Source organism: Podarcis gaigeae (assembly GCF_964106915.1).
Source record: "Podarcis gaigeae genome assembly, chromosome: 1".
Lineage (NCBI taxonomy): Eukaryota > Metazoa > Chordata > Lepidosauria > Squamata > Lacertidae > Podarcis > Podarcis gaigeae.
Window position 1 is genome coordinate 7,698,705 of NC_139678.1, and position 17,965 is coordinate 7,716,669.

The 17,965-nt window shown below is 46.5% G+C and overlaps 1 protein-coding gene across 11 annotated transcripts in view; it reads left to right on the plus strand.

Moving 5' to 3' along the window:
* The window catches only part of KIAA0586, a 71,585-nt gene that overhangs the window by 41,855 nt on the left and 11,765 nt on the right, over positions 1–17,965 (plus strand). For all 11 annotated transcript variants that reach the window (XM_083730990.1, XM_083730989.1, XM_083730983.1 and 8 more), the window contains exons 28-32: positions 1,226–1,302; positions 3,015–3,149; positions 4,180–4,351; positions 7,359–7,483; positions 10,173–10,260. In XM_083730990.1, coding sequence (XP_083587116.1) covers positions 1,226–1,302; positions 3,015–3,149; positions 4,180–4,351; positions 7,359–7,483; positions 10,173–10,260 — 597 coding nt within the window. The remainder of the gene's footprint in view (positions 1–1,225; positions 1,303–3,014; positions 3,150–4,179; positions 4,352–7,358; positions 7,484–10,172; positions 10,261–17,965) is intronic.

Here is a 17,965-nt window from a genome sequence, read left to right on the forward strand (position 1 = left end):
CTGATAGCAGCTTGTTCCTCCCTCTTTAAACTGCTCGACTGAGAAGTGTGCAGCTTCTCTTGCCTCAGTCGAGCAGTTAGAGGAGCCCACAGCCCAGCGCTGGCTCCCGTGAGCCGGCGGCAGTGTGGGGGCTCCGTGAAACTGCCCAGGTGAAGGGAGCGTGATTGCCATTCCCCATAGGTAAAGGTAAAGGGACCCCTGACCATTAGGTCCAGTCTAGCCGACTCTGGGGTTGCGGCACTCATCTCGCTTTATTGGCCGAGGGAGCCGGCGTACAGCTTCCGGGTCATGTGGCCAGCAGGACTAAGCCGCTTCTGGCGAACCAGAGCAGCGCACGGAAACGCCATTTACCTTCCCACTGGAGTGGTACCTATTTATCTACTTGCACTTTGACGTGCTTTTGAACTGATAGGTTGGCATCAGCAGGGACCGAGCAATGGGAGCTCACCCCGTCGCGGGGATTCGAACCGCCGACAGTCTGATTGGCAAGTCCTAGAGTCTGTGGTTTAACCCACAGCGCCACCCGGGTCCCTGCCATTCCCCATAGTGAGCAGTTAAAGGAACCCTGATGCTCTTCCCGCGTGTACGCGAGTGGCAAGAGCACTGGGGCTGTCTCAGCTGGGAGGAATATATAAAAGAATTGTCCAGCAGCACCTTAGAGGCCAACTAAGTTTGTTCTTGATATAAGCTTTCATTCCCTTCCTCCAGCTGAGCGGCACAAACAAGGTGCATTGTCCCAGCCCATGAGCCTGCGTGAAGCTGTCTCACCTCTCGAGGTGAGAGCTGGGGCAGTTTCACCCGGTGTCTTGCAGGCAGAGACCAATGCATCTTGTTTTTTTCAAAATTGCAATATATCGCCAAACCGCGATGTTTGGCTGGTGATACACCACGATGTTGAAAACGGATGTTGCCCAGCCCTACATGCCACCAGATCTGATTGGCTGTGTAATGCTAAGGTGTCATTGCATTTACGGTGTGACCTCACCTGAAGGAAAGCGGAGAAGTTGTGGGGTGGAAGAACTGCACAGTGGCCTGAAAATAAATGCAGGAGGGGGAAAAGTAGGGGGAACCACCCCCACTACCACCTGAAAGCTTCAAACCCTCTGTGCCATAACTTGTTTCAGTCCTTGTTTTTAACCTCCTATTTCGTTATTTTGCAAGTGGAATGGATTTGTGTGTTCGCCTACCATGCGTAAGTGCATGTTTGTTATGTTTTCCCTTCCAGCTTTTGCAGAAGGAGGACTGTCTCTTCCAAATCTAAGTGACAGTATGACCAGCACTCTTCATGATGCCCATGAGATGGTAATGAAATCATTTAACTAGACACTGCCAAAATTGATGGGGTCTTTAGGGTGGCAGCGGTGGAAAACTGGGGGCCGCACTGGTAGCCACCTCTAACTGGTCCAGATAGACAAATGGGCCGGTTTGGTCAGAGGCAGTGGCTGAGTTTTGCACGTATGTCTAAGCCCAAACCAAAGCTAAGAGTGAATAGATGAGTGAGTTTGTTGGTACTCCCATCAAATAATAATAATAATAAAAAACGCAGCTGCCCTGCTCCTCCCAGTGTCTTGTTCTGGCTTGCTACTCGTGGGTTGATGGGAGACCAACCATGAACTCAGGTTCAAACATAATTCTCTCTTCTAAGTATTTCAGCGGCAGCAAGACAGGGGCCGGAGAGGCAGAGTCGCTGCATTCACACAACCGCCACTCAAAGTGGATTAGAAATAGAGGAGCAAACAGTGATCATTGAAACACAAACTGCCACAATTAAAAACAATGGCACAAAGAGCAACACAATGAATCAACAGGGTCAAAAACTTGCTTAGAAAGGTGAATTGCTGGTGAAACACGAAACAAAGATAGAGGCGATTCAGCATCTTGGAGCGGGGAGTTTTGCAGACAAGGGGGCACCACAGGCTAAGGCCAGGGTATAAAGGGCAGGGTATTATTATTATTATTGTTGTTGTTGTTGTTGTTGTTGTTGTTATTATTATTCCTGTTCACACTGGCCAACCAGATGCTTATGGGAAGCCCACAAACAATGCATGAGTGCAACACGACTCTCCCCGTTTCAGCTCTGCCAAAACTGGTGCTTAGAAGAATACTGCCTTCATCTGTGGAGGTAGAACATAACAATCCTGGCTAACAACTAGTAACTATTTCTTTAAAAACACACCTGCTATTATTACTATTATTACTATTATTACTATTATTATTATTATTATTATTATTATTATTATCTGTTTTGTAATAGCTTTTATAAAAGCTATTACAAAACAGTGAAAAAAATAATGGTTTGTTTGTTCCCCTCCCATCTTACTGAGTTGCTCCAGCCAATCTGGGCAGTTTTACGTAGTAAAACATTAAACCTTAACAAGCTTCCCTATACAGGGCTGCATTCAGATGTTTCCTAAATGTTATATAGTTACTCATCTCCTTAACATCTGCTGGGAGGGCGTTATACAGGGCGGGCGCCACTACCGAGAAGGCCCTCTGTCTGGTTCCTTGTAGCTTCACTTCTCACAATGAGGGAACTGCCAGTAGGCCCTCAGTGCTGGACCTCAGTGTCCGGGCTGAACAATGGGGGTGGAAACACTCCTTCAGGATATTTTGTACATCACCTTGGACCATATGTGGAACACTAATAATGATGATGGTGATAATTGCAGCAGCACAGAGTGTGTTGGTGCCCCTATGCACTAAGCTGCTGTGTCACTGAAAAAGTCTCCCAAGGCCTCAGAAGAGTGACTGACCTCAGTAACGAATGCTTTTACAGTCAAACCTTGGTTGTCAAACGTCATCCATTCCGGAAGCCCATTCGGCTTCCGAAACGTTTGACAACCAAGGCGCAGCTTCCGATTGGTTGCAAGAGCTTCCTGCACTCAAGTGGAAGTCACATTGGACGTTTGGGTTCCCCAAAACATTCGAAAACCGCAGCATTTACTTACGGGTTTTCGGTGTTTGGGAGCCGAGGTTTGGCTGTGTTTTATGCATTTATATTGTTCATCTTTCAGGATTTTGATCCTCCAAGCGAAGGACAAGTGTTACACAGACCTCACAGAGGATACCACAAGGACCCAGTCCTCTCCCTTTTCTCAAGAGTAAACCAAGCACCACTTGCTTCCCAGGAGGAGATCTGTCGGAGTGAGGTACCGTATTTTTCGTCCCATAGGACGCTCTGTCCCATAGGACGCACCTAGTTTTTTTGGGGGGAAATAAAGGTAACATTTTTATCCTTTATTTCCCCCCCCCCAAAAAAAAAACCAGGTCGGGGAAACCGAACCAGGTCAAGGAACAGCGGGATGGCGGCGTTGCGCCTCCCTGCTGTCCCCCGAGCTTGTGGGGCTGGCCGATGTCTGCCCGGTGCGCGGGGCGCTCTGCTTCAGCGCGCCCTGCCCGCCGGTCGGCAGGCTGCTATCCGCAGCGTGGGGAGCCCTGCGGGAACTCCTGCAGGGCTCCTCACGCTGCGGATGTCTGCCCGGCACGAGGGGCGCTCTGCTTCAGGGCGCCCCTTGCGCCGGGTGGCAGGCTGCTATACGCAGCGAGGGGAGCCCTGCGGGGAACTCCTGCAGGGCTCCCCACGCTGCGGATGTCTGCCTGGCACGAGGGGCGCTCTGCTTCAGGGCGCCCCTTGCGCCGGGTGGCAGGCTGCTATACGCAGCGAGGGGAGCCCTGCGGGGAACTCCTGCAGGGCTCCCCACGCTGCGGATGTCTGCCTGGCACGAGGGGCGCTCTGCTTCAGGGTGTTCCTCGCGCCGGGCGGCAGGCTGCTATTCTGAAACAGAGCGCCCGGCGCTTCGGGAACACATCCGCAGCCTAGGCAGCCCTGCGGGAACTCCCTCAGGACTGCCTAGGCTGCGGATGTGTTCCTGAAGCCTGGAGAGCAAGAGGGGTCGTGCGCACCAACCCCTTTCGCTCTCCCAGCTTCTGCGAAAGCCTGCATTCGCCCCATAGGACGCACCCAAATTTCCCCTTCATTTTTGGAGGGGAAAAAGTGCGTCCTATAGGGCGAAAAATACAGTATGTTCATTTCTCAAAATAGAACAGATCACACCTGTGATCCCATGCTCCACTCTGTGTGGGGAGGAAATCTGCCTCATAGTAGTCTGGATGATTCCGAGAAGGATTGAATATTGCCCCTCCCTTCTCTCCCCTCTGTTTCTCTCCCTTTTACTCCAGAACACAAGTGACAGTGCTGGGGAACTGAGCGAGGGGCAGCGGCCGAAGCTCACAGAAGCTGCAGAAAGCATCTTGATGGGACGTGGCGTTTACATGGAGCAGCCTAGCAGCCGGGTTTCTAAAAAGCCACCTCAGCGCGCAACATCTCTGGGACAATATGACAGGGTTGCAGGTGCAAGTTTTAAAATATTTTTTTTCTGGGGGTTTCCTAAATAGAGTACAGAATTTGCTTGAAAATGTCCCCCGCTACTGGTTAGCAGTGTAATGCATATCTCCTCTCAGTCCCTTCTTTTCCAAGCTACATATGCCCAACTCCTTCAACCACTCCTCATAAGGCTTGGTTTCCAGACCCTTAATCATCTTGGTCACCCTCCTCAGCACATGTTCCAGCTTGTCAACATCTTTCTTAAATTGTTGTGCCGCAAACTGGGCACTGTATTCCAAGTGTGGCCTGACTAAGGCAGAATAGAGTGGTGCTATTACTTCCCTTGATCTGGACACTATACAGTGGTACCTCGGGTTACATACGCTTCAGGTTACAGACTCCGCTAACTGAGAAATAGTGCTTCAGGTTAAGAACTTTGCTTCAGGATGAGAACAGAAATCGTGCTCCGGCAGCGGGAGGCCCCATTAGCTAAAGTGGTGCTTCAGGTTAAGAACAGTTTCAGGTTAAGTACGGACCTCCGGAACGAATTAAGTACTTAACCTGAGGTACTGCTGTACTTCTGTTGATGCAGCCTAGAATAGCGCTAGCATTTTTTGCTGCTGCATCAAACTGTTGACTCATGTTCAGCTTGTGGTCCACCAAGACCCCTAGATCCTTTTCGCATGTACTGGTGTCCCCCATCTTATACAGTGGTACCTTGGGTTACATAGGCTTCAGGTTACAGATGCTTCAGGTTACAGACTCCGTGCTTCAGGTTAAGAGCTTTGCTTCAGGATGAGAACAGAAATCGTGCTCCGGCGGCACAGCAGCAGCAGGAGGCCCCATTAGCTAAAGTGGTGCTTCAGGTTAAGAACAGTTTCAGGTTAAGAACGGACCTCCAGAACGAATTAAGTACTTAACCTGAGGTACCACTGTATTTATGCATCTGATTCTTCCTAAGTGCAGAACTTACATTTGTCCCTGTTGAAATGCATTTTGTTAGTTTGTGCCCAGTTCTTCAATCTGTTTTGAATCCCAATTCTTTCTTCTGTGGTATTAACTACCCCTCCGAGTTTGGTGTCATCTGCACATTTGATGAGCATCCCCTTAATTCCTTTGTCCATATCATTTATAAAGACGTTGAACAACAATGGGCCCAGGACAGAACCCTGTGGCACCCCACTTTCACGTTTTTCCAGGATAGCTGATTGTCTCGCTATATATAAAGCACCTTCCTATGTTGATCTCTTTGTTAACCACTTCCAGAAAACAACCTGGTAGGAAAACCTCTAACTTCTCCATGAGTAGCATTTTGCAAAAGCGGAAAAAAACACAGCTCAGTTAGAATAGCGCATTCAATACACAAGAGTCTTTTCCAGGAAAAACTAAAATTCTTGGTAATTATTTTTTGAATGGCTGCCACTTTTGAGGCTAATTCCTTTTTTAAAAATTATATGTATAAGGTGCAGCATGAGACTATGCATCAATCCATCAACAGTTATGGTTAAGTGCTGTTTTTTATTTCAGTCTTGTTCCTGTGTTACAATTTAGAAGTTTAACAATCAAATAGCCCATTACATCACCTTCTTATAAAATATTACATATTTCCAGAGTCTGACCTTGTGTATGTATTGAAGAAATACATATTATGCTAATCTTTCTGCTTAAAAGTGGGGGTTTGGTTTGGATATTGGGGGGGGGAATAATCATGTGGCAACTGACACAGTACATCATTCCAGGGATCATGGCCTATAGCATGTCTTCAGTCTTGTGAGCTGCCTTCACTTTGTATGTCATAAATTCAGTGAGTGGTTCCAAGAGTTTATGAGCTGGTCATGTCTGCTTGAGCTGCCAAGTGATAATTGTGGCACTATCAACATTTCCAGTATAAATCAGTGTTTTCTGTAGCTAATGGCTTAGCTATAAAAAATTCAGCTCTGAGTTGAAGTGGAGTCGGCTCAGTGCTGTTGATGTTGCAACAGGTTATACTGTTCCTTTCAGAGAGTCTGCAAATGTGTTGTGGATCTTGCAGCAAATTACTCTGTTTTTAATTAGAGTGTGCTGGGTTATTTTGCTCGTTCACATAATAAAATGACTTTCTCTCTGTGCTGCAAACCTTTATAATGTACCTATCTGCTTGGAAAGCTCATAAAGGCATGTGCTTGGATTCTTGGGAGCTCTGAAGTTGTGCATTAATGTCTGCTCTGCTTAAAAATAAATTATTCCACAAAGTCAGTCTGGGCCAGTGCTGATGCAACAGGGCTAGTCTCTTAACCATGTGATTGAATGCTGCATTCCCCTGTCTCCGACACAAATTCCCCCTAAGCTGTGATCCAGCAATATATCAGCACCAGCATCAACCAGAGTTTTGAGCTAGATGGATTCCAGGACTTAACCAGGACTCTTAAGCTAACTGGATTAAAGCCACTAGTTCAAAATGTTTAGTCAAGCAGGGGACCTGGTTGGTACCAGCGTTAACCACAGTTATAGCAAACGTAACACTCCCATCTCCAGTTAAAAGATTGGCCTCATTTTGTCTGTGCCAACCCTCTTCAAAAACATTCACTGTGGTTTCTTTTTTCCAATGTGCAAAAATTTCAAAAGGGTGATATTAAAGAGATTTATGGCTAAAACCTTTTTGTGGTGCCAATGAGAACAAGCTGAGGATTTCTCAGTTTCAAAGCTTTCTCAGGCTCTTGGCAAAGTCCACGCTGCAGTTGTTCCAGAAAAAAATCACCAGTACGCACGCAGAGCCCCCTACTTTTTGACATGGGAGTTGTGCTCAGAGTATGATGAGTAGGCAAGAGAATCGCTTTTTTTCTTTTGAGGGTAGCCTACAAATGAGTCTAAATAGCACCTTCGCAGCCAAGAGAATCCCAGGTGCTTGGGAGGATGTCGGTCCCTCTCTCTTTGATTCATTAGGGTTGTTTTTGGAGTAAGTATATTGTAAATATACACAGTATGTATGCTGTGTGTTATTTTGTTTTTAATTTTAGCTTTGTTATGTGCTTTAAATCTGGTTTAAATCTCTCAGGAGAAGTTATTGGAAGCGCTGCTGCTACTTGTGGGCCAATGACCATGGCTGAGCTGGACCGACCAGTTTCTCCAACAGCGCAGGGAGATAGCAATTTGGCACCGTGCTTGGATGGCACATCCCAGGTAATGCATCTTTAGTAGACCAGGACAGTAAACCTGCAACTTGCACGCATCTAAATGGCATGGACAAAAAAAGTTAAAAGGGGCAGAAAGGTTGCGGAGTTCGAGGAAAAAATTGAGGCAATCCCACCCACCCTTGAACCTTGTAAAGTTTTGACTATACATTACTTTGTCTTTATGCGCAATCCCCGGAACAGAACCCCCATGTAAGTTGCAGGCTTACTGTACCTAAATAAGTTGTGGGTTTGTGTGTGCATTTTTGCAAACAAAAGACCTAGACTGTTTGGATTGTGTTAATGTCACCCAACGTAAGGTGGGCCTACCTTCAGTTGTTCTTTATTAGTTTTCCTATTTACCGTATTTTTCGCTCTATAGGACGCACCGGACCATAGGAGGGAGAGAACAGGGGAAAAAATTTTTTTTCTTGTTCCCCCCCTCAAAAACAAGGTGCATTCAAGAGCAGGAGCTTGTGGGGCTTGCAGTGGAGGAAAGCGCTGTTTCCCCCCACCGCCAACCTCAAAGATCCCTGAAGCCTTTGGAGCGCAGCTGCACTCCAAAGGCTTGAGGCTTCAGGGACATCCCTTCAAGCCTCCGCAGGGCGGCGGGGTGCCTTCACCCCACCGCCCTGCAGAGGCTTTGCGCAGCCATCCCGAAGCTAGAACAGCGAGACGGAGGGCTGCGCAGCTGGCCGAGGGAGCCGGCGTACTACAGCTTCCAGGTCATGTGGCCAGCATGACTAAGCTGCTTCTGGCGAACCAGAGCAGCACATGGAAACGCCATTTACCTTCCCGCCCGAGTGGTACCTTTTATCTACTTGCACTTTGACGTGCTTTCGAACTGCTAGGTTAGCAGGAGCTGGGACCGAGCAACGGGAGCTCACCCCGTTGCGGGGATTCGAACCGCCAACCTTCTGATCAACAAATCCTAGTCTCTGTGGTTTAACCCACAGTGCCACCCACGTCCCTCCCACTTTTCCTTAGGATGTCCCTATTTTTGTTGGAGGATATGCCATTCTCCTGAGCCATCTGAAGGCAATCCTGTAAGGGAAGGGGTTTTTTTAATGTTTAATGCGTAATTATGTTTTTATATTTGTTGAAAGCTGCCCAGAGTGGCTGGGGCAACCCAGTAAGATGTGTGGGGTTGTAAATAGTAAAATTATCGTTATAGAATGGGATGTCCCTGTTTTCATCGGAGAAATGTTGGAGGGTATGGAACGGTGCCTGCCTTCTTGTTGAATTAAGTCCACACCATCGGTGCCTTCCTTTGTCCCAGCTAGCACGTTTGACAACCATGGACAATCAAATCTAATCAGCTCAATTTTACTTCTTGATTGTAGTCTTATCTGAAAAGATGGACATGCATTACAATCCACACTTTTCTAAGAAAAGATGAATGCATAGTTAATGCACCTTTTTTTCTTAAATGAGCTTTTTAAAAAGGGGAGGCAGCTGTAGATCAGTGGTAGAGCATCTGCAATCAGAAGGTCCCTGGTTCAAACTCCAGTGGCATCTACAAGAAGGGCTGAGAAAGATTCCCTTGCTGAAACCCTGGAAGGTTGCTGCCAGTCCGTGTAGACAATACTGAGCTAGTAGTAGTAGTAGTAGTAGTGGTAGTAGTAGTAGTAGTAGTAAGGTAAAGGTAAAGGTACCCCTGCCCGTACGGGCCAGTCTTGACAGACTCTGGGGTTGTGCGCCCATCTCACTTAAGAGGCCAGGGGCCAGCGCTGTCCGGAGACACTTCCGGGTCACGTGGCCAGCGTGACATCGCTGCTCTGGCGAGCCAGAGCCGCACACGGAAACGCCGTTTACCTTCCCGCTGGTAAGCGGTCCCTATTTATCTACTTGCACCCGGAGGTGCTTTCGAACTGCTAGGTTGGCAGGCACTGGGACCGAGCAGCGGGAGCGCACCCCGCCGCAGGGATTCGAACCGCCGACCTTTCGATCGGAAAGTCCTAGGCGCTGAGGCTTTAACCCACAGCGCCACCTGCGTCCCCCAGTAGTAGTAGTAGTAGTAATTTATTATTTGTACCCCGCCCATCTGGCTGGATTTCCCCAGCCACTCTGGGCGGCTTCCAACAAAGATGAAAAATACATTAAAATGTCACACATTAAAAACTTCCCTGAACAGGGCTGCCTTCAGGTGTCTTCTATATGTTTGTTGTTTAGTCATTTAGTCGTGTCTGACTCTTCGTGACCCCATGGACCAGAGCACGCCAGGCACTCCTGTCTTCCACTGCCTCCCACAGTTTGGTCAGACTCATGTTTGTAGCTTCGAGAACACTGTCCCACCATCTCGTCCTCTCCCGTCCCCTTCTCCTTGTGCCCTCCATCTTTCCCAACATCAGGGTCTTTTCCAGGGAGTCTTCTCTTCTCATGAGGTGGCCAAAGTATTGGAGCCTCAGCTTCACGATCTGTCCTTCCAGTGAGCACTCAGGGCTGATTTCCTTAAGAATGGATGCGTTTGATCTTCTTGCAGTCCATGGGACTCTCAAGAGTCTCCACCACACCATAATTCAAAAGCATCAATTAGGTAGTTGTTTATCTCTTCGACATCTGGTGGGAGCTAGGGGGAACAGTGGCCAGACTTGGTATAAGGCAGCTTCTTGTGTTCCTATTAAGCTGTTTTTTGTTGGTTCTGAACATTCCAACGTCTAGTTGATGGTCTAACATGACATTTAATAACTGACATACAGAAAGAGCGCCAGGAGCCACAGCAGACAGCACCCATGAAATCCAGAATCATCTGTGTGAAACCGAAATCTGAAGTCGCACAAGAGCCAGGTAAATTATTTCTTTTATGTTCTCTTAGACCTGATATGCTGGTCCACATTTTTTATGGTATCAGATAGTCACTTTAAACCAGGCACCCCCAAACCCGGCCCTCCAGATGTTTTGGGACTACAATTCCCACATCCCTGACCACTGGTCCTGTTAGCTAGGGATGATGGGAGTTGTACTCCCAAAACATCTGGAGGGCCAAGTAGGGGGATGCCTGCTTTAAACCAACTGGCACGATAGCCTTCTGTTCATTTCCGCCCTTCCCCCTTGCACTGCAGTGCCACTCGGCAGCACATGGCACATATGGCAAAGTGCAGGTGCTCAAGGTAGCAAATGGACAAAAGGATGTAGGTAATTTTGCAGGGGGAGAGCAGCGAGTGCCCGGTTCTCCCTCTCTGAGCACTTCCAACTCTGGGCAGCTTCCAACAAAATATTAAAATGCAGTAATCCATCAAACATTAAAAGCTTCCCTAAACAAGGCTGCCTTCAGATTTCTTCTAAAAGTCTGGTAGTTGTTGTTCTCTTTGACCTCTGGTGGGAGGGGGTTCCACAGGGAGGGTGCCACTACTGAGAAGACCCTCTGCCTGGTTCCCTGTAACTTGGCTTCTTGCAGGGAGGGAACCGCCAGAAGGCCCTCGGCGCTGGACCTCAGTGTCCGGGCAGAACGATGGGGGTGGAGACGCTCCTTCAGATATACTGGACTAAGGCCATTTAGGGCTTTAAAGGTCAGCACCAACACTTTGAATTGTTCTCGGAAACATACTGGGAGCCAGTGTAGGTCTTTCAAGACCGGTGTTATATGGTCTCGGCGGCCGCTCCCAGTCACCAGTCTAGCTGCAGTGTTCTGGATTAGTTGTAGTTTCTGGCTCACCTTCAAAGGTAGCCCCACATAGAGTGCATTACAGTAGTCCAAGCGGAAGATAACTAGAGCATGCACCACTCTGGCGAGACAGTCTGCGGGCAGGTAGGGTCTCAGCCTGCGTACCAGATGGAGATGGTAAACAGCTGCCCTGGACACAGAATTGACCTGTGCCTCCATGGACAGCTGTGAGTCCAAAATGATTCCCAGGGTGTGCACCTGGTCGTTCAGGGGCACAGTTACCCCATTCAGGACCAGGGAGTCCTCCACACCCGCCCGCCTCCTGTCCCCCCAAAACAGTACTTCTGTCTTGTCAGGATTCAACCTCAATGAAAAACCTTCAGTGAAGTAAAATAATAGCAATTTGTTCGGATCTGGAGTTAATAAGCTATAATTCTATCCTATAATAATACTGTACCATCTTTCATATCCATTTGTATGTTGAAATTTAGTTAAGCTTGGCAGCTTATTGGAATAGAATGTTATAGAAGCTGAGAGAAACGATAGATTGAGGCAGAATTTCAGAAATGTGCTTTGCTAAAAGCATATTGCAGGTTTCAAGGTAAACTTTTATATACTCCCTTGGGAATCTTAGCATAGATGTGAGAAGCAGCCTCGTGTAGTGGTATTTGAACTAGAGAAAAAGGATATAAATACTATGATTCTGTGAAATACTTTTATTTGTTTTATAAAAAACCAAGTTGAAATCTATTGTTGTTTTTCATAAAATTTATATACTGCTTAATTGTTTAAAAACAAAGCAGTGTTATCAATTTAAAGTAACGGTCTAAAACCTAAAGAAAAAAATATCAATAAGATAAAGACCAGCTTAAAACATATGTCAATGGCCTGTAAGTCTGGATAGGCTTATAGGTTCTTGGGCTGGGATCTTGTTTGGGGGGCATTGTTGCTGTTCTTGATATTGGTTTTATTTTAGATCTTGTGATTTCTGTGGAAATGGTTCAGTTTAGTTGTGTATTTTTAAATATTTCATTTATTGATTATGACTACTTTTGTTATGTTGTAGTTGTGTGTTTTTACCACTTTTTTTAAGTAACCTTGAGCATGGTTTGGAAAGGCAGCATATAAATAAAATTATCTATGTATGTAAACAAAAGATGTTTTCAGCAGGAGCCGAAAAGAGTAAAGTAAGCCATCCTAATGTCAATAAATCTATGGGTCTGTAAATATAAGATATTTTTTAGAAGTGTGTACTTACATATGTTGTGAATGTGGCTAACATGTAACTGCATGTGCATTACAGAACATGTTACTGCTGCATCATGTATGAATGAGTCAATCTGTTAAATATGAGCTCTTGACCACAAGGTGGCAGCTTCTGTTCTTTTTTAAAGGAAGAATGGCAGGGTGGGTTTCACATAGAACAGGGGTGGGCAACTCCCAAGAGACTGCGATCTACTTACAGAATTAAAAACTGGCAGTGATCTACCCCCCTTTTGGGAAGAAAAGCCCCGATTTTGGGGGTTCATGACAAAGTTGTTGCGCTTTTTTAAGGGAGGAGGAAAGCCCCAATTTTATAGGGTTCAGGTCACAGTTGTTGAGCTTTTTTCAGGGATGTACCATTTTTAGGGGTGTACAGGGCAGCAAAGTTTGTTGTTTGTTCTTGTTGCTTAAAGATAAGATCTAATAGAGCGTAATCCATTTAATATATATGATACTAGTCTTCCTCTTCCCAACTAGCTGAACAGTCAGCTGCTTAATATGACTTACTATGCAATCACCTGTGATCCCAGTCCTAAGTGTTGGTAGTCCCCAAAACTGGAGGGTAAAGACTAGGGTAAAGACTACCAGTATTTTCTGACCCATAGACCAGAGGGTGAGTTTGAGTGATCATTGTCTTTTCCACGCAATGCTCAGGATTTGTGTTCCTTATGCAGTGGGATATGCACTCTTCTGGGTCATAGAAGGGGATTCGACTTATAAACACTTCCCCATCACATCTATTTATCATCTATCTATCTATCATCTATCTATCTATCTATCTATCTATCTATCTATCTATCTATCTATCTATCTATCTAGTTGTGCAGAAATCTTACTCGCTGAAAACTTTGTTGTCATGCAGCCAATTAAGTATTGGAACCAGTCCAGTTCCTACCAAGCAAGAAATGCATGATAGTGAATATATGGCATTGAAAATGAGTAATCTGGATCTTTTGTGTGTGTGTGTGCGATATGCAGGAGAAACCAAAATGCTTATCAACCCTTAACAACCAATCTAGCAAGTGCTGCAGCTTCCACGGGGAAATGGGTGGTCTGGAGAGCAATTGTGAAAGCTTCCAGGGGGGGGGGGGTTCGTGTTCTATGCTCAAAACATCTTCCCTCCTTAGATTTGGAAGCTATTATGTGTCACAGAATTCATTTCCTCGGTTAATAGATTCATTACTTGGCTTTGCAAGATAGTTTGCTGTCGTCTCTTCATTAGCCAGAAATTACTCTAATGAATTACAGTACTTACTGTGGTATAGCAAATCCCTACCAGATGCTTCAGCTGGAAGGGATGATGTTGGAGCCGACTGTGGAGCTCAAATCAGGACAAGAAAATGATAAGGCTATGGGGATTGTTTGGTTTTGCTTGGTTTCTGGGGTCTTTTTGCTGGTGTTCCAGAAGTGGCTTTAGGAAGTGGCATTATAGAGCTGGCCAGAGTCAGAACCTGGGACAGCTTTCAGGGACAGACTTCCATCTGAAAGGTCTGAACAATCCTGGGTTCATAGTTTAGTAATTACGGGTACTCCCCCCCCCCTTTGAGATATCACTGGAGGGGTTCACGCCAGACTACTTCTAGTAGATTTCAGAGCCATAAGACCTTCTGACACCAATGAGGCTTTAGGGCCAGGTCACAACAGAGTGGAGTTGGTTACAGTACTAAGTTGCTGGTCCGCTGTTCAGAAAAATGAGTGGCTAACAAAGCACATTTTGCTACCTGGGTTAAAAGGTTTGGTAAGGTTATAATGCCTGGTCTTCTAGTTCTGGTTTGTTGCTTGCTTGAGTAAAAACCTTTAGGAATTTGAGTCAAAGCGTTGGGCTGAAACAATTATGACAGTAGGTCTTACTGCAGGATTTCATATCTCTGTCTCTTCTGTAAAGGCCAGAAATGTTTCTGTAACCTTGAGTCTGGATTACGGTAATGCACCCTATGTGGGGGTGCCCTTGGGCCTGGCTTGGAAGCTCCAGCTGGAGCAGAATGCAGCAGCCAGACTGCTGATGGTGATACGTGGCCAACAATATACGACCCCCTTGTTAGAACATCTGCACGGGCTGCCTATTTGCTGCCAACCAGGATGAAGGTCCCTGCCAGTTTACAAAGCTCTGAACAACTTAGGTCCAGCAATACCTTGGCGACTGTCTAAACTCTGGTCCCATCTCAGTCACTGAGATCATCTGCAGGAGTGTTGGTGGTGACAACATCCCCCAGTTGACAAGGAGCAGCTGACCTCAGCACGAAGGAGAACGAAATAGTGTCATTGGCCCAGTCTTGTAGGATCCTCTACCAACAGAGTTTCAGCAGGCACCTTCTGTTTGAACCTCTAAAGGCTTGCTGAAAAGTTTTGTATTCCACCAGGCTTTACATAGACAATTTAAAGCATGCTTTTCAGTAATAATGAATTGCTGATCTCTGGTTTTAAATTGCTATGTGGCGTTGGTACATAAAAATATTATTGTAAACCACTCTGGTATTTTTTTTGTGATATAGCATTATATCGATATTTTTTTCTAAAGAAGTAACGTAAAGTAAATGACAGGTAACGTGGAGCCTGGTGAGGCCTTTCAATATAAAGGGGGAAAGTGGGAAAGAGAAGGAGAGGGGCTACCAGCTGCTGCGATAGAAATCAACATTAATATTGTTTTCTTCTTGGTGCTACCTTGGACTCCTATGCTACTGGTGAAACTTCATCCTGTAGGGCCTTTGCTTTGTCATCTGTGCCAAATACGCTTTTAAAAACAATTGTTATTCTCTCCTCCTTTCCCCTCCGAAAGGCTTCTTGCCAGAAACAAATCTTTCTCACAGTCCCTCGCAGGACGTACTCTAGGATATAGCTGGAACAGCTCTGAGCGCCCTGCATTGTGCACTTCATGAAACTAGTAATTGCCACGGCCTTCATTGAGAAAAGCGAAACGGCGAGATGGGCAAGGATCCTGCTGGCACCCACCTTGAGTGGCCCTGAATAAAAGCAGATGAGGGTGATGCTGAGCTGGCAAGGCTGACCTGCTTTCACCCCATCAGGCATACATCCCTTTACATAAACAGGGAACCGAAAAGCAGAATGAATGGACATTTAAAGGAAGGGGCACGCTGGGATGCTAATGACTGTATTAGCCCAGGAGCCGCTTAGTTACCCTTCCCTACGCTTCCTGCAAATTAGGGCCGCAGCAGCATGGTGCCTGTCACTTCCGAGTTGCACCAAGCAGAAAATATAAAGCTGTCCTTAAATGCCCCCCTGGCCTATACGATGCAGAAAGCTGGGGGCTAAATTAGAGGCTGAAAAAGTTGAGCAGGTTATAGCTGGTGCTGCATGCGTCTGTATGCACGGAATTTCAGTTGTTTCGTTTCTAGGAGTAATTGTTGAGACAGTGCGACGGGGATTCGTGATAAAAATTATGTCGAGGCAGAGGGACGTGGCTGGGGGGAGGAGAGGCTGTTGGCCTCTGCCGCAAAACAATCCACCCTAAAGGGTCGGTGGTGAATGTGGCTGAGGAGGTGGCGGAGGCTTGGGGGCCAGGTTTGAGGTTCCCCACCTTAGCACTACCTCCATTGGACTCAGTCCCAGGGTTCCAGAGGGAGGAAAACGTCACGGGGAGTCATGGCTACCACTCTGGTGCACAACCCAAGCAGGTTGAAAGCTAATGGCAATGATAGCTTAGGGGATCCCACTGATTTCAATGAGAACTGGGTGCAGTGAACTTCCTCCGACCCCTGAACTTACTGTAACTTATCTCCTGGTTCTCATGTCTAGGATTGCAGCAGAGGGATGTTCCGGTACTATATATTTAATTCCAACCATGTTGGCTAGTTGCTTGTGTGACGCTCCAGCGTTGCCAGGCTGCGCGCATGTGTTGTTCTGTACATAATCTGACATCAAATAGGTTTACATTAGTTCAATGAAACACAGCACTTAACTCAGAAAAGCCGTTTAAGATTTTAAGTAAAAGCCAGGCCTATTTGGGTAGCTCCCTAATTGCCAGTGTTTCAGGGTGCTGCATGTTCCCCCTCTCCCTCTCCCTCTCTTAAGAGCATAATTGTAGTTCTTCAAGTGATTGCTGTGCATAGTTGGCAGGCCTTAATGAAGGTTTCTTTTAGCAGATTGCAGTCGTGAATTATTATTTTTATGAAAAAATTATAAATAGGGAATATTTAATACTATTCCCCGTTGCTTGAGCACAGTGATATGCTACTTAGAAAACATGCTTCTTATTCCCACTCTTGTGTCCCACACATGTACGTGGCTGCCTGGCTTTTGAATTTATTTGTTTTTCACACTTATATACCACCTTTATCTTGCAAGGATCTCAAGGTGGTCGGTGTGGCTCTCCTCCTCCTCCCCATTTCATCCTCACAACAACAGCCCTGTGAGGGTGGTTAGACCTAAGAGATGATGGCTGTCTTCAAGGTCACCTAGCAAGCTTCATGGCTGAGTGGGGATTCGAACCCTGCTGTCCCAGGTCCTAGTCCAAGGCTCTTAACCACTAAACCACCACTGGCTCTCTGGTTCAGGTGTTGACTCTCTAGTTCTCTGCTTGTCATAAGAGCAAAAGCTTCTGAGCTCCTCCTCCCGGCTGCGCAGGAGGAGAAAAGGGAACAGAGAAGCGCACAGTGTTGGGCTTTCTGCGGCTCGTGCATGTTGCACTAAGCCAGGTGCAGGGTGCTGCTCAAATGTTGCTGGATTCCCATAATCCCTGGCGGTTAGCCATGCTTGCTGGGATTGAAGAGAATTATATCAGCCACATCCGGAGGACCAAAGGTTCCCCACCCTTGCACTAGACCACAGTTTAGTGTGACATGCTAATCCTGTGATGATACAGTGGTGCCTCGCAAGACGAAATTAATCCGTTCCGTAAGGCTCTTCGTATAGCGGTTTTTTCGTCTTGCGAAGCAAGCCCATTGACAGCTTAGCGGATTAGCGCTATTAGCGGTTTAGCGGCTTTTAGCGATCAGCTGTTAAGCGGCTTATCAGCGGATCAGCTGATAAGCGGCTTAACGGCTTAGGAAAAGGGGGGGGGAGGGAAAAAACCCCGCAGGAACTCGCAAGACATTTTCGTCTTGTGAAGCAAGCCCATAGGGAAATTTGTTTTGCGAAGCGCCTCCAGAACGGAAAACCCTTTTGTCTAGCGGGTTTTCCGTCTTGCGAGGCGTTCGTCTTGCGGGGCACCACTGTAATTTGAAAAGGTAAGAACCAGAGAGATGGGACTGGCAAATATGGAACAATCAAAAAAAGTATACTGCCCTTCATCCATTGAACTCAGGGCAGTTCACAGCATGAAAATACAAGATAAAAACACAAAATGCATAATAAAAACAAGAACAAAAATAAAGCAATAACCCTTCTCCCACAAATGCATTTTAAAGGGTACAGGATGTTAATCAGTCAAAGGGAAGGGACCATTAAAAGTGTTCTGAGTGCCTGAAACGTTTGCATTGTGTATCTGGCATAGGGAGTGAACCCTGATGTCTGTGATATCTTATGCATGGTTCTCAGTTGGATGGTCAGGAATGATGAAGAAGACTCCCTGAAATCTTCCCTTGCCTCCGTACTGCCGATCAGTAGACACAAGGGTGTCTGCTGTAGTTCGCACTCTCAGCTGATGCAGGGGCCACAGTGAGGTCCAGC